Source organism: Callithrix jacchus, chromosome 8 (genome assembly GCF_049354715.1).
Source record: "Callithrix jacchus isolate 240 chromosome 8, calJac240_pri, whole genome shotgun sequence".
Lineage (NCBI taxonomy): Eukaryota > Metazoa > Chordata > Mammalia > Primates > Cebidae > Callithrix > Callithrix jacchus.
In genome coordinates, this window is record NC_133509.1 from 3,397,708 (window position 1) to 3,410,513 (window position 12,806).

The 12,806-nt window shown below is 44.5% G+C and overlaps 1 protein-coding gene across 7 annotated transcripts in view; it reads left to right on the top strand.

The window, feature by feature from the left end:
• The window catches only part of CGNL1 (cingulin like 1), a 181,996-nt gene that overhangs the window by 61,855 nt on the left and 107,335 nt on the right, over positions 1-12,806 (top strand). For all 7 annotated transcript variants that reach the window (XR_013520659.1, XR_013520658.1, XM_078333248.1 and 4 more), the window contains 3 exons: positions 3,046-4,623; positions 5,416-5,510; positions 7,381-7,486. Coding sequence is in view for 5 of the 7 variants with exons in the window: in XM_078333248.1 (XP_078189374.1) it covers positions 3,061-4,623; positions 5,416-5,510; positions 7,381-7,486 (1,764 nt within the window). In the remaining 2 variants the exon portion in view is untranslated. The remainder of the gene's footprint in view (positions 1-3,045; positions 4,624-5,415; positions 5,511-7,380; positions 7,487-12,806) is intronic.

The following is a 12,806-nucleotide window of genomic DNA, read 5'->3' on the forward strand; positions in this document are numbered from 1 at the left end:
TACTTGTTCAAAGCAAAGATACCTAGAGTCTCTGCCCTGTGCTAGGTACTATGCTGATTGCTTGGACCAGCCTGGGTTGGCCGATGGGGACTCCTGTCTGTGGAGACAAGGGCCAGCCACAGCATAAAGGTGAAGGTTCCAGATTGCCTGGCCGCATTTTCTCAGTAGCCACAGGGCCCCTGGAATGGCTGGTGAATATGCGTGCAGTTTTTGGAGGTGCCACTGAGAATTAGCGTGGTGAGGCCGCGATGTGTGGACCAGAATTACGTGACTAATCTCCATGCTCAGCTGATAACATGTGATGGCCGGGAGAGAGGAAATGTTTCTATCTGGCATATGTTCATAGTTCTTCCAAGAGCTAAGCCCTCTGTTCTTACAAACACACTCATTGATCTCGCTAACTAAAGCAATTATCATCATTTAGCAGTCTTTTCATAAAGTATTATTTCCACTCCAAAACACCACTTTCATTTGCCAAGTGCCACAATGTTGCATCCTGGCAATTGATCAGCATTTACTGCCAAATTATGTAAGCCTTCGGTTAGGCTCAGTCCCCGACGGCGCAAGCATGTCTGTGGAGTGCATTGGGGTTGTAAATGTGGCCCAGAGCCTGTGAGTGGAGAACAGCTGTCCTTAAATTCATTAATTAATTCCGTGTTTACACTTTGATTGGGAAGGAAATCCACATTTGCTTAAGACACTAGCGCCCAGCTGAGAAACGTTGTTCTATGAAAATATTGGATTGAGGTTTGTTGTCAAGGAAATGTAAATTGCGGATGTTTCATGAAATTCAAATATGTGGATTAATTTACCAACACGGAGTTAAGACTGTATTAAGCCAAGGTGGCCTTATTCAAGGATTGAAATGTAATTAGTGTTGACTGTAGAAGGAGCAGCTATTCAAAAGGACTATAAATCCTACACAAGAATTTTACTAACAAAAGACGAAGTATTTTCACCGAAAAGTCAATGTCAGCATAAGAACTGACTTTTCTTATGACACTTATTGTTAAGTAAAGTAACCCCATTTGTAAATACCACACACAAAAAATTTCCCCTGTTTAAAAAGACTGTGAGAAACTTTAACAAATATGAACACTTCTAGAGATGCAGAATAGAATATGCCAGTGCTGCTCAGAAAAACAGGGGTTAAGACACTGGTTATTTTGGTCCCAGCCACCGGGCACCACTCTATAGCCTGCGGCATTCTGGCTGCACTGGTCCTTAGTGCTGCGTTCTTTTGTCATGTTAGCAGCCTTGTCAAACCGGTAAGTTGACAAGTTCATCTCTTCTCCAGAATCCCACTCAGATGATAGTAGAATTTAAACCTGCAAGAGGCAAAAAATGGCAGTAAAGGCTTTGGTGGCAATGCTTACAACACTGCAGGGGTGATTCCTGGGCTGAGGGATAGACCCCGCGACCCAAAGTGCCCACAGTGATGAAATGAGGTGCTTTGCCTGCAGAACCGCTGAGAGGCTCAGAAGTGGGAAGGCATTTGTTACCATAGTAGGCCAGAGAGATGGGCCAAATATAGGAGTTATTTTTGGTTTTTTGCAAGATTTTTTAAAATTGCATTTTAGGTTGTGGGGTACATGTGAAGAACATGCAAGATTGTTGCGTAGGTACACATGTGGCAGTGTGATTTGCTGCTTTCCTCCCCATCACCTATATCTGGCATTTCTCCCCATGTGCTCTCTCCCCAACTCCCTACCCCCCGCTATCCCTCCCCTATCTCCCCCCAACAGACCCCAGTGTGTAGTGCTCCCCTCCCTGTGTCCACGTGTTCTCATTGTTCAACACCCACCTATGAGTGAGAACATGCGGTGTTTGATTTTCTGTTCTTGCATCAGTTTGCTGAGAATGATGGTTTCCAGGTTCATCCATGTCCCTACAAAGGACACGACCTCATCATTTTTGATGGCTGCATAGTATTCCATGGTGTATATGTGCCACATTTTCCCTGTACAGTCTATCATCGATGGGCATTTGGGTTGGTTCCAGGTCTTTGCTATTGTAAACAGTGCCTCAGTGAACTGACTCTAGAATAGAAAGAAAACTCAAACAGGCTCGCAATAGTGGGGAAAAAAAAAGAGAGACCGCTGCCATTAGTGACCAGTTGCTCCTGCTCTTCCTGGAGTCTTTGCTGTTGCGTTTTTTCACAGTGTTAGAAGTGAATTTCTGGTGGGGAACCTCGGAGGGCGGGGCAGGGTGAGTATCCTGCTTGGAAAGCTGTCTGCAGTCATCTGACAAGGGTTGGCCACACACCAGAAGGGCGATGGCAACTATTCTTGGCATCAGGACCCATCACAAAGTACAGAGCTCTGAGTGTTCTTCATTTTTTAAATAACATTTTCCAGATGGGTATGCTCTGGAACTTTTTTAGTAAGAGGAAAAGATTGAAAATGATTTATAATCATCTGTCAATCTCACAAGCGACTGATTTCTCGACGTAAAAATTTTGGAGACACTATGTTCAAATATTAGTGTTAAAATTTTTGAAGCAAGATTGTGCATAAAAAAGGCTGAAAATGTTTTGAGAAGAAAATGAACAGCAGAGTAACAAAGAAAAATGGCGAGCACCAGAATTCCTTAGCTCTTGTTTTCATGGAAAAGTACGTAGTTCTCAAATGCTGGTAACTGGAACATCCTATTGGTTAAAAATAAACAGCAGAAAGTTTCAGGAAACCAACTAAACTTAAAAAAAAAAAAAACACAACCAGGACAGCCCAAAACAGAATAATAAAGTCAGAATTATGAAGTTGTGCCAGAGGAGTCTGGTCATTACACCGTTTGTGTGCCCTCAGGCCAGGGTTCAAACCTGTTGTTGACAAATGAGGTGGCCACATGGGCTGAAGAGCATCCAGAAAGGCCTGCTTTGTCAGGGGAGGGCCGCCCTTCTGCACCTGGTTCTGAGGTGTCTTTGCTGTTTGAACTGTCTTGTTTTCTTTGACCTTTGAACTCCCCCTTCCTAATTATTTCAGTCTTCATTTAAACAGATGTAATTCTAACCTAATGTCCTCTTTTTACCCCATCTCTCCCTGGTAGCTGGAACAGTGAACCATGGAGCTGTATTTCGGTGAATATCAACATGTACAGCAGGAATATGGGGTCCATCTGAGACTTGCAAGTGATGATACAAAAAAATCAAGGGGTTCCCAGAACTCCAAGGCAGGCTCCTACGGTGTCAGTATTAGGGTCCAGGGAATTGATGGTCACCCCTACATAGTCCTGAACAACACGGAACGGTGCCTAGCAGGCACAGCATTTCCACCCCCAGTGATAAACAACCTGCCTCTACATTCCAGCAATGGTTCTGTGCTAAAGGAGAACAGTGAAGAAGAACTGCGGCTTCCAGAAAATCCATACGCCCAACGTAACCCACTAGGAAACCTGAAACAGCCCCCTCTCCACGAGGGCAAGAATGGAGTGCTGGATCGCAAAGAAGAGTCCGTGAAGCCATCTCCTGTCCTCAACTTTCAGAGGCATCCAGAGCTTTTGCAGCCCTATGACCCTGAAAAGAATGAGTTACACTTACAAAATCACCAGCCTCCTGAGAGTAATTGGCTAAAAACGTTGACAGAAGAAGGCATCAGCAATAAGAAGCCTTGGACTTGCTTTCCTAACCCTAGCAGTTCCCAGCCTACCAGTCCTTCCTTGGAAGACCCGGCCAAATCTGGTGTGACAGCTATTCGTTTATGCAGCTCTGTGGTCATAGAGGACCCCAAAACGCAGACCTCAGTGTGTGTAAATGTTCAGAGCTGCACCAAAGAGAAGGTGGGAGAGGAGGCCCTTTCCACTAGCGGGAGGCCCCTCACTGCCCACAGCCCACAGGCCCACCCGGAAACCAAGAAGACCAGGCCAGATGTGCTTCCCTTCCGGCGACAGGATTCAGCGGGACCCGTCCTGGATGGAGCTCGCTCCCGGAGGTCCTCCTCGTCGTCGACAACTCCCACTTCAGCCACCTCTTTGTACAGGTTTTTACTGGATGATCAGGAATGTGCCATCCATGCCGACAACGTCAATCGTCATGAAAACAGAAGGTATATCCCCTTCCTGCCAGGAACTGGACGGGATATTGATACGGGATCAATTCCTGGTGTGGAGCAGTTAATTGAGAAATTTGATCAAAAACCTGGGCTTCAGAGAAGAGGCAGGTCTGGGAAGCGAAACAGAATCCATCCAGATGACAGGAAAAGGTCCAGAAGCGTGGACAGCGCCTTTCCTTTCGGCCTCCAAGGGAACTCGGAGTACCTGACTGAGTTTAGTAGGAACTTGGGCAAGTCAAGCGAACACCTCCTCCGGCCTTCCCAGGTGTGCCCGCAGCGGCCGCCGGCTCCTGAGCGCCGTGGGAAACAGAGCCTGGGACGAACCTTTGCAAAGCTGCAGGGAGCACTGCACAGGGCTCCCCAGCAGAACACAGGCGGGAAAGTTCTGGAAACCAAAGGTAGTCAGGAAAGTACAGTGATCCGTGCTCCCTCCCTTCTTGCACAGAGTAAAAAGGAGGAGGACGTGAAAACAGCCACAGCTACACTGATGTTACAGAGCCGGGCGGCAGCAGCCTCGCCTGATTCTGGTGCCAAGAAAATCTCTGTGAAGACTTTTCCTTCGGCCTCGAATACTCAGGTAACACTAGTGTGATTCCTGTTTTTATTCTTTTTTTTCTTTTTCTCTTCCTTCTAAATAATCTGATGATGTACTCATGCTGCTGGAGACCCTGGGAATACACATCCTCAATTCTGTATCAGGAATCACACAGCTGATGTTTCAGCATCCAGTTGTGTCCGTCCTACTCACAATGTCCTACTGCCGATTGTAGAGTTCAGTGGGTTCTTTGAGGTTCAGCTGGATTCACACTGTGATCTCTGTAAAGTAACTTGGCAGATGTTATAGAGACGCTCAGTTTTTCTCTTGGTGTATGCGTGAAATCTGAAAGTATGCAGAATTTGTTTCCACACTGTGGCTGAATGGTTCGGTTTGTGTAGACATATTAATTTTACTCATAAAATTGAGTGATTGGGTTAATTTCTAGCCTGAAAAATTAGGTTAGTCTTCATTTAGGTTAATTGTCAGGTGATAGAATCTAAATGGTGCATTTAGTGTTTTGATGGTAACAGTAAATAATGATATTGATACAATGGTTAAAAAGTAGCTAAGTGCCAGGCACTGTTTGTCATATATCACAGGGCTCCGCCAACCCCGTGCAGGTAGAATCTATTCATCTCAATTTACAGGTGAGAAAACTGAGGCGAAGACAAGGTAAGTAACCTCCCCAGGATTACAAAGCAGGTAAATAAATATTGTAACTGGCTCCAAGGCGGATGCTCACTAGAGGCACTGTTTTTAAAAAGTAGAAATGTGTTTGGAAGCCTCTGGAAACTTCATCCTTAGGGTCTAACAACAGACCTTATGTTTCAGGCCACACCAGACCTCTTAAAGGGCCAGCAAGAGCTCACTCAGCAAACCAACGAGGAGACGGCCAAGCAGATTCTCTACAATTACCTCAAAGAAGGGTTAGTGATTTTCCCTCTGCAAGACCAAAGTATTGTTGTTTCCGTTGGGACTCTTAATTTCCCTGTCCGAGCACTGAATGGATACCTTCCCTTCTTGCGCGCTGGAGGGTTAAAACGCAGTGTTGGAGTTCTCATGACGGCATTTGTCTTATGTGCTATGGGGTGGGGGCTTTGGGAGGGGTGTGTAGGAAAGGACACCATACTTTAAACCCTAAAATGAACACATTTTAAAGATGACCCTTTACTGTTTCAGAATCACATTTAAAAGTAGGAAAAGTGTCTGCTCTTCAGGTCTGAGGAGTGTGCTGTCACCTTGAGTTCTTCCACGCATGCGGTGGTCCTTTAGAAGTTACAAATAAAAACACCTCCCCTCCCCAGAGTTAACTTTGGCCGGGAGCCCCTGCTTCCATTATTTTTAAAGCAGGTATGAGTTGCTTAAAAGCAGTGCTTTCCGTGCTTATCTTGGTAGCCGAGTTGGAGTAATCCGGGTTTCAGTCGTCACTTAGATATGAACTGTGCTGGAACTCTAGCGAGGAATTTGAAGTTTCTGTTTTAGTTCTCTCATCAGATATGATTAAGAAGAACGAAAAAAAAAAAAAAAAAAGCTTTGCAACCTACATGACTGAAAACCAGCCAGCTGGCAAATCCTCACTGGTATCAAAATACTGTATATTTTTGTATTGTGCCTTACAATTATTTGTCAGTTTTAGAGCTAACAAAATAGTAAGGCTCAAAATGTAAGATAGGGGATCTTTTGAAAAGGAAAAAAAAGTAACCCAAAAGATTAATCTAGCTAAGAACTGATTATTAGTATCTCCCTGTGGAAGACTTTTCCATGTTAAGATTAAAGTGGAAGAAATTTTGACTTTTAAAATTCATTAGTTTTTCTGTTTGTTTGCTTTTTGAGACAGTCTTACTCTGTTGTCCAGGCTGGGGTACAGTAGCATGATCTTGGCTCACTGCAACCTCCACCTGCCAGGTTCAAGAGATTCTCCTGCCTCAGCCACCCGAGTAGCGGGGGTTATAGGTGTGCACCACCATGCCCGGCTGATTTTTGTGTCTTTAGTAGAGACAGGGTTTTGCCATATTGGCAAGGCTGATCTCAAACTCCTGACCTCAAGTGATCCGCCCACATTTGCCTCCCAAGGTGCTGAGATTACAGACGTGAGCCACTGTGCCTGGCCAAAGTTCATTAGATTCTTTTATATATTTATTTTTTGGCACATGATTTATTGAGACATCGGTAAGACGGTCTTTAGTGAGGGGTGCCTGTTGAGGGAAGTTTATCTTAAATATTTTTCTTCTAATTGCTGGGGTTGCGATAGAAGTAATAAACTTTGTGTCCGAGTGTTACCTGTGAAAGCCCAGAGAAAGGGCTGCCACGCTGACAATCTTGGCTTAGGGGTTTTATTGTTTTAAAAATAGGTTGAACGAATTAAGATCACTGTAGATCCTTCTTAGTGTAAAATTTAAGTGTACGATGTGTTTGTGTGTGAGAGAGACAAATGCACCTACTTCGAAGAAAAGAAGAAATCCTTTTGGTATGGACATGAGTCATTTGAATCAAACAATAAATTACCAAATGTCCACTGGATGTTTTCTGCAAGCTTGCTGAGAATGCGATTATGTTCTTCTCACATGTTTGGAAGTGGGAACTCCATCCCAAATTGAGTGGTAACACATAATAATTTATTTGAAGAAGACACCATCCATCTTGCTGTCACGCCGATTTTGTCTGAAGCTTTAATCGATTCATAGCTCTTGCAGTGTATCTCCTTAAAAGACCTGTTGTGTGTGTGTCATGATACGTAAAATGTTCTGAGACCCGTGGTTGTGTCCCTCATTGTTTTCTCTGCTGTCTGTTTTTCAGAAGCACCGAAAATGACGATGCCACTAAAAGGAAAGTCAACTTGGTCTTTGAGAAAATCCAGACCTTAAAGTCTCGAGCAGCTGGGAGTGCACAAGGAAATAACCAAGTAAATCCAAGTTTTGTGTTTTGCAGAGTGCATTTAACATGGGATATGGGGAGCAACTTACTGTTTCTTTAGTCTGTAAGTTTGTTTATAGCAGTAACTGGGAAGTTTCCTGAGTAGTGAGGAGTACTACTCCCCATGTTTTTTTTTTTTTTGAGACGGAGTTTCGCTCTTGTTACCCAGGCTGGAGTGCAATGGCGCCATCTCGGCTCACCACAACCTCCGCCTCCTGGGTTCAGGCAATTCTCCTGCCTCAGCCTCCTGAGTAGCTGGGATTACAGGCACGCGCCACCATGCCCAGCTAATTTTTTGTATTTTTAGTAGAGACGGGGTTTCACCATGTGGACCAGGATGGTCTCGATCTCTTGACCTCATGATCCACCCACCTCGGCCTCCCAAAGTGCTGGGATTACAGGCGTCAGCCACTGCGCCCGGCCCCTACTCACCATGTATTTAATGTTAATTTGCACCCACCCTTTTATTTTATTTTATTTTGAGACAGAGTCTCTGTCATCTAAGCTGGAGTACGGTGGTGTGCTGTTGGCTCACTGCAACCTCTGCCTTTTGAGCTCAAATCATCCTCCCACCTCAGCCTCCCAAGCAGCTAGAATTACAGGCATGTGTCACCAGACGTGGTTAATTCTTGTGTTTTCGGTAGGGTCAAGTTTTCATCGTGTTGCTCAGGCGGGTCTCAAACTCCTGGGCTCAAGCGATCCACCCACCTTGACCTCCCAAAGTGCTGGGATTACAGATGTAAGCCCCCGTGCTTGGCCTTACCCAGCCTTTTTTCCAGAAAGGTTTTAAGACATCTTATTTAAAAATAAATAGACTACAACAGGATGATATAAACAGATGGTGAAATTTAGAAGGGGAAAATAAGAATAAAACTAGCATTGCTGGCAAACATGGAAGGTGTGTGTGAACAGGCTTGGACCTGAGCTCTGGAACTTCAGGTGTGAAAGAATGGGACTAGAGGCGGGCGACGCTGACCTGCTGTGACGCAGGGGACAGGAAAGAGCTCAGTGGTGCCAAGTTAGTTTTTAAATAACTGCCTGTCTGATTGATTGTGCTGAATTCGAGTGGGGACTTTAGAGATTTTTTTGGTTAGGGAAGGAGCCCTCTGTGTTCGATAAACAGCTACTCTATGCCAGACACAGGGGGTGCGCTGGAAGGAAGAGGCTCTTAGGGTACAACAGTGGGCCGGGTGCGGCGGCTAACGCCTGTAATCCCAGCTCTTTGGGAGGCCGAGGCGGGCAGATCATGAGGTCAGGAGTTCGAGACCAGCCTGGCCAACATAGTGAAACCCCGTCTCTACTAAGAATGCAAAAATTGGCCGGGCATGGCGGCGGGCACCTGCAATCCCAGCTACTCGGGAGGCTGAGGCAGGAGAATTGCTTGAACCCAGGAGGTGGAGGTTGCGGTGAGCCGAGTTTGCGCCATTGCACTCCAGTCTGGGTGACAGAGTGAGACATTGTCTCTTAAAAACAACAACAGCTCACACCTGTAATCCCAGCACTTTGGGAGGCCGATGCGGGTGGATCACAAGGTCAAGAGATGGAGACCATCCTGGTCAACATGGTGAAACCCCGTCTCTACTAAAAATAAAAAAATTAGCTGGGCATGGTGGCGCGCACCTGTAATCCCAGCTACTTGGGAGGCTGAGGCAGAAGAATTGCCTGAACCCAGGAGGCAGAGGTTGCGGTGAGCCGAGATCGTGCCATTGCACTCCAGCCTGGGTGACAAGAGTGAAACTCTGTCTCAAAACAACAACAACAACAAAAGCAGCTGCCAAATCGAGATGTTGAGAAAATGAACTGAGGCCCGTAGACTTCCAGCCCCCATGACAGTTCCGTGGCTGTTTAATTGCCGTTTCCCTGCTCCTCTTCCCTCCCTCTTAGGCTCCAAATCTGGTTACTTGCCGGCAAAGGTTTGGAGTTTTATCTTTGTGGCGTCACTTAAGTGATCAGGAGAGAACGTAAGAACTGTCTCCCTTAGGGATGGAGACGATATTGGAAATCCGCAAAGCACGTAGAGATTTCGTTTGGGAAATAACAGTGTGTAATTACCCTCATTGGGTTGGATTTAGACTTCTAAAATGGAGTGTTCTCATTTTGCCGAAGAAAATGAGTGTTTCTGATCCTCTTCACAGGGGTAGTTGGGGAAGTACCTCATTCCAAGTTAATCACACACAACTCACACCTGGATTTAGGGATGTGTGAGCCAAGATGCTGCTGTTTCTAGCTTTGATTTCTGCTTCTGTTTCTTCCCCTCAGCTATTTGTAGTTTTCTAACCACTTTGCTGTGGGATTTTAGCCAGATCCTTTTGAGAGAATCACCCTGTTATTTTCATAGAAGGAGAAAAAAAAAGAAGATCCATCAATATTCATACTCAGATGAGAGAGACGGTATTTCCTAGTAGACTCTCTTTAGTCAGGTTCCTTTTTGTTATGGAAATACACTTATATTTCTTGCATACAAGCTATGCAGAGAGGAATGGACTCTCATTGGTGGCTACTGAGCAATAATCTCTAGTGTAATGCACATTTTTAACAAATATGTGTATAAGAAGTCTTGGGAACACAGAGGTGGGGGCTTTGGGTGTAACGTAGCAAACAGATGAGTCTTCAAAAAATATGTTTTTATATTTTATTGGGGTGTAGTTTATATAAAGTAAATTACACAAATTCTATCTATTAGAGTTCATTGAATTTTTGACATAGGTTTGCATCCATGCAAATACCATCTAGATGAAGATACAGAATGCTCCCATCATGCGGGTCTCCTGGGCTCCTTCTCCATAAACTGTATCCCCTCCTTCTGGAGGTACTCATATTCTGATTTCTATTACCTAGAGTAGTTTTGCCTGTCTTGAATTTCACATTAATAAATCTTTACAATATGCATTATAGTATGTATTCTTGTATGTCCACCTTCATTTGCTCAACATAATATCAGCAAGATTCATGAATGTTGCATGTGCTGGTAGCTATTTTGTGTTGAATGTAGTTTTCTGTTATTATCAGTCAACGTCGTGTATACTCTTAGTGGTCATTTCTGGTATTTGGTTGTTAGGTATAATGCCATATTGGACATTTTTGTCTTTTTTTTTGTAAACACATTCACTCATTTCTCTTGAGAGTCGATGGGAGAGTATAACTTCTGGGTTGGAAATCAGGCGTGGGTTTACCTCTTAAATGTTGCCAAATGATTTTACAAAGTGATTGAAACAATGTACACTGCTACAGCAGTGCATGCCAGTCCCAGCGTTGGTATCGTCTGCGACACAGACTCTCTTCTGTGGCTTTGATCTGCTTGTCTCTCCTTGTAATGTACAGTTTCGTGACTGTAACGTAACCGAGCCTTGAAACCCGGTAGCTTTATTCTTCTTCGAGATTGCCTTAGCTCTTCTAGGTTTTTTGTCTTTCCATATCGACTTTTATCAGCTTGTTGATTTCCGCTAAAGCCCACAGGAATTTTGATTGGGTTGCGTTGAATGAGTAGTTGGTTTGGTGGCACTGCTGTTCTTGTTTGTGAACCTGAGCTTTCTCCCACCTATTTATGTCTTCAGCATCTCCCAGCACCGTTCCGTCGTTTTGTCGGAGAGACCTTAAAATGTTTCATTGAGATGTAGTCCCTTTGCACTACTGTTCATTCCTTTCTGTACTTCTGTGTTTCCTTCTCAGACTGGTTTCCACCAGGCTGGAAAACTATTTTTGAAAAATATCCTGGCCGGGCGCGGTGGCTCAAGCCTGTAAACCCAGCACTTTGGGAGGCCTAAGCAGGTGGATCACGAGGTCAAGAGATCGGGACCATCCTGGTCAACATGGTGAAACGCCGTCTCTACTAAAAATACAAAAAATTAGCTGGGCATGGTGGTGCATGCCTGTAATCCCAGCTACTCGGGAGGCTGAGGCAGGAGAATTGCCTGAACCCAGGAGGCGGAGGTTGCGGTGAGCCGAGATCGCGCCATTGCACTCCAGCCTGGGTAACAAGAGCGAAACTCCATCTCAAAAAAAAAAAATAAATAAATATCCTGTAGCACTTTTTGGGGGCGTCATTTTAGAATATCTGTCATTCGCTCTCAGTGTTGAGGAACTCTAGTGTGACGATTATCGTTTCATGAGTTTGAGGACATTGTCTTTTGACCCCAGTTGGCTCCACTGGAAAGCCGACCATCGTTCTTAGTGTTATTCTCTTGAAAGTGATGTGTCTTTTTCTCTCTCAGTGCTGTTAATATTTTACCTTTATTGCCAGTTTTTAGATTTGGACTATGATGTGTGTAAGAAGTGTCATTTTTCATTTTTTTTTTCTGGGATTCACTGAGCTATTGATAGGTTCGTCAGATTTGAAAAATTTTGGGCTATGATTTATTTGAATATTGCTTCTTTCACATTCTTCTGAATCACAGAAGAGCTGTCTCTCCCAGCTCTTCTCAGATTCCAATTACCTGTAGGTTAGACATTTTGATGGTATTCCTCCTAGCTCTGCTGCTTTGTTCGCTCTCTCTCTCTTTTCGTGTGTGTGTGTGTGTCTATGTGTGTGTGTGTGTCTATGTGTGTGTGTGTGTGTGTGTGTCTGTGTGTGTGTTGCATCAGATATTCTGGATATTTTCTATTGTCCTTTCAAATTCATTAGTCTTGTTTTTCAGCTCTCAGTCTTACTTTAAGGCGTATTCTTTTAGATGTCTTTAAGATAATGTGGGTTGTTTTTTTTTTTTATCCTTTTTTTAAAGGATGGTACTTTTAAGAACTTTTCTTTGGCTGGCTGTAGTGGTTCACGCCTGTAATCTCAGCACTTTGGGAAGCCGACGTGGGAGGATTGTTTGAGACCAGGAGTTTGAGACCAGCCTGGGCAACATAGTGAGATTCCCATGTCTACAAAAATTATATTTAAAAATTGCCAGGCCCGGTGGCTCATGCCTGTAGTCATAGCTGCTCAGGAGGCTGAAGTAGGAGGATCACTTGAGCCTGGAAGTTTGAGGATACAATGAGCTGTCATCTAGTGTGTTCTGAAATTTGAGATATTGTGTGTTGCTGTTTTAGAATGTCCACTTGGTTATATTTTTATAGAATCTAACTATCTCTAGAACTTCATTTTAAAAATCCCTTTGTTGGTCCAGGGGTGGTGGCTCACACCTGTAATCCCAGCACTTTGGCAGGCTGAGGTGGGTGGATCACCTGAGGTCAGGAGGTTGAGACCAGCCTGGCCGACATGGTGAAACCCCGTCTCTACTAAAAATACAAAATTAGCCGGGCGTTGCCGTACATGTTTGTAATCCCAGCTACTTGGGAGGCTGAGGCAGGAGAATTGCTTGAACCTGGGA